Consider the following 2860-nt stretch of genomic DNA (forward strand, 5'->3'; position numbering starts at 1 on the left):
TCAAGTAACACATCCAACGCCCCTGTTGAACCTGCCTCCCCATCATTTGCAGGCAGTGCATTCCAAACCCGAACTGCTGGCTGTGTGAGAATGTTTTCACCCTTGCTTCGTTTGTCCTGTCACTTTAGAACCGGAGGCCCTCGTAATCTCGCAAACTATCACAAGCAATCTATTTCTTTTGAAAGGTGTGGTCGCGTTGTCACGCAAGAAGTCTGCTCCCTCCTGCGTAGGGTTGCTACTTAGCAAAGAGAGAGGGCAGAACTATGATTCATGTCTTCTTGCTCGGATTAGGTCGCTGCTTACCAGCATTGGCAGGGTCCCACAACTGGCAGCACGGAAGTGATCCAAACCCCTTTTGCGATATCGATGGAACGATAAATATTAGCCCCCCAGCACTTTGCAGAGTCTCCCTCCCAGGCTTCCATGCCACTCTCTCGCCCTGCTCTTCGTTGCAATTACTGTCACGGGATCTTTCTATGCAGGGACGGGGCCCTCTGTTTAATATTTGAGAGATAGCAGCACCTAGAAAGCAACACTCCATCCGCACACGGGTGCGCGGAGCCCTACAGACCGCTCCAGGTCAATTCAAAAGCCAACATCAAATGTTGTGCTGCCCTCCGTTGCCAATCAGCCGACTTTCAAAGGTCAGACTCTTCGGAGACAAACAGGAGTAGGCCCCTCAAGCCTGCTCCCACCGTTCGATAAGATCAGAACTCAACTGATGATTTCACATCACCGCCTACCCTATAACCTTTCAGTCCCTCACTTGTCAAGAATCCACTCTTGTCTGCATTAAGAATATTCAGAGACACTGCTGCGCCTCCACTTTGGAGGAAGAGAGTTCAAAAATACTCTGAGAAAATAAATTCTCGTCCGTCTTAGGTGCGGAAGCCAAACTTTTTAAACAATATCCCTGGTTCTGGATTCTCTCGAATCTTGAGAAGGTGCCTTCTCGAACTGCTGCAGACTGTGGGTTGACCCACAACGTCCTCAGGGCGGGAATTCCAGGATTTTGAGCCAGTGACACTGAAGGAATGGCTGATATATTTCCAAGTCAGGGTGGCGAGTAGTTTGGAGGGAACTCAAAGGCTCCCATGGGCCTGGTGTCTTTGTCCTTCTAGGTGGAGAGACAGAGAAAGACACCAGAATGCGATATATCATTCCCGATGCTCTCCTGCCTTGATCCCGGACGCCACCCATTCCCCCCGCCACCCACTCACCTCCAGCCTGCTCTTGTCCGCCCTGCTCAGCTCCTGCCGCAGGCTCTCCACCTTCTCCATCACCACCTCCATCTCCTCCTCCCGGTCACGCAGTTCCCGGGACAACTTCTGTTTCTGCAGGCGGAGCTGGGAGTAACGCTCCTCCCCTTCCTGGGCCTCCTCGACTGCCCGCTGGCGCTTGACCTGCGCCTCACGCAACTCACGGCTCCGAGTGGTCAGTAGCTCCCGGGCCTCAGCCAGATCCTGCGAAGAGATTGAGAGGTGGTGGTAGGGCGGTGGGGGGAGGGGGCTTCAAAAGGTCAATTGGAAACCGAGGGTCAGTCAGGGATCAATGGCGCCTGAGGGTCAGTCGGAGATCAATGGCGCCTGAGGGTCAGTCGGAGGTCAATGGCCGAGGGTCAGTCGGTGGTCAATGGCGTCGAGGGTCAGTCAGAGGTCAATGGCGCCGGGGGTCAGTTGGAGATCAAATGCAGAGGGTCAGTTAGAGATCAATGGCGCCCGAGGGTCAGTTAGAGATCAATGACGTGGAGAGCAAGAACAGCTGCTTAAGGAGAGGGAAGGTCAAGAGGATTAACTGAGGGGTAGGAGAGATAATCACGCGATGGAATGGCTGGGTTAGATGTTGATTGGCAAAAAGAGGTGTCCCTGTTGATTTTCTCTCGAAGATAAATTGGAAGTCCCCGGAAAACCTGGTGCAAGCTTTCTCAAAAGGCAGAGACGTTGCTATGATCGGAGAACTGGGGTTTGGGGAGGAGAGGCAGGATTTTCTGTCGAGTTGGGACTCACCCACCCAGGGTCTGGAAAGAGCCACAGGCCGGAGCGAGTTGGCTTTGCTACCTTATAGGTGTCCTCCTTCTCCTGTTTGAGGATCTTCAGCTGCTTCTCCAGGGCTCGGAGCTGACGGTTCTCAGACTCGCTCTTCCTCTTGACTTGTTCGTCGTTATCCAGCTGGTTCTCTGAAAAACGACAGGGCCGTGAGACCAGATCTCAGCGTCCCGAGGAGGTTCCTTGAGGAGGGGGAGATCGAGGAGGGCCCTGAGGGTGGGTGGAGGCATTTGCAGACTGACTGGTCAAAGAGGAGATGACAAAACAGGTAGGACCCTAGGGGTCAGGGACATGAAGACTACAGAGCTTTAATCGAGAGCACCATCTTAACAGGTCCCTTCCACTTCACTAGATAAACTCCGCCTGCTCCCCTCCACAATCCCACTCTATCCCGCCATTCCACAGCCATTCCCCCCAGCAAACACTCCCCAGGACAGGGACAGCATGGGGTTAGATACAGAGTAAAGCTCCCTCTACACTGTTCCCCATCAAACACTCCCCAGACAGGGACAGCACGGGGTTAGATACAGAGTAAAGCTCCCTCTACACTGTTCCCCATCAAACACTCCCCAGGACAGGGACAGCAAGGGGTTAGATACAGAGTAAAGCTCCCTCTACACTGTCCCCCCAACAAACACTCCCCAGGACAGGGACAGCGCGGGGTTAGATACAGAGTAAAGCTCCCTCTACACTGTCACCCATCAAACACTCCCCAGGACAGGGACAGCACGGGGTTAGATACAGAGTAAAGCTCCCTCTACACTGTCACCCATCAAACACTCCCCAGGACAGGGACAGCACGGGGTTAGATACAG

The 2860-nt window shown here is 53.7% G+C and overlaps 1 protein-coding gene across 1 annotated transcript in view; it reads right to left on the reverse strand.

Annotated features, from left to right (window-relative positions):
- The window catches only part of LOC109926553 (serine/threonine-protein kinase MRCK alpha-like), a 61370-nt gene that overhangs the window by 11468 nt on the left and 47042 nt on the right, over window positions 1-2860 (reverse strand). The window contains exons 11-12 of the mRNA XM_048619629.1: window positions 2058-2176; window positions 1221-1463 (exon numbers count right to left, since the gene is read on the reverse strand). Of these exons, the coding sequence (XP_048475586.1) occupies window positions 1221-1463; window positions 2058-2176 (362 nt within the window). The remainder of the gene's footprint in view (window positions 1-1220; window positions 1464-2057; window positions 2177-2860) is intronic.

This window comes from Rhincodon typus, chromosome 43 (genome assembly GCF_021869965.1).
Source record: "Rhincodon typus isolate 14 chromosome 43, sRhiTyp1.1, whole genome shotgun sequence".
In the NCBI taxonomy this organism is placed as follows: Eukaryota; Metazoa; Chordata; class Chondrichthyes; order Orectolobiformes; family Rhincodontidae; genus Rhincodon; species Rhincodon typus.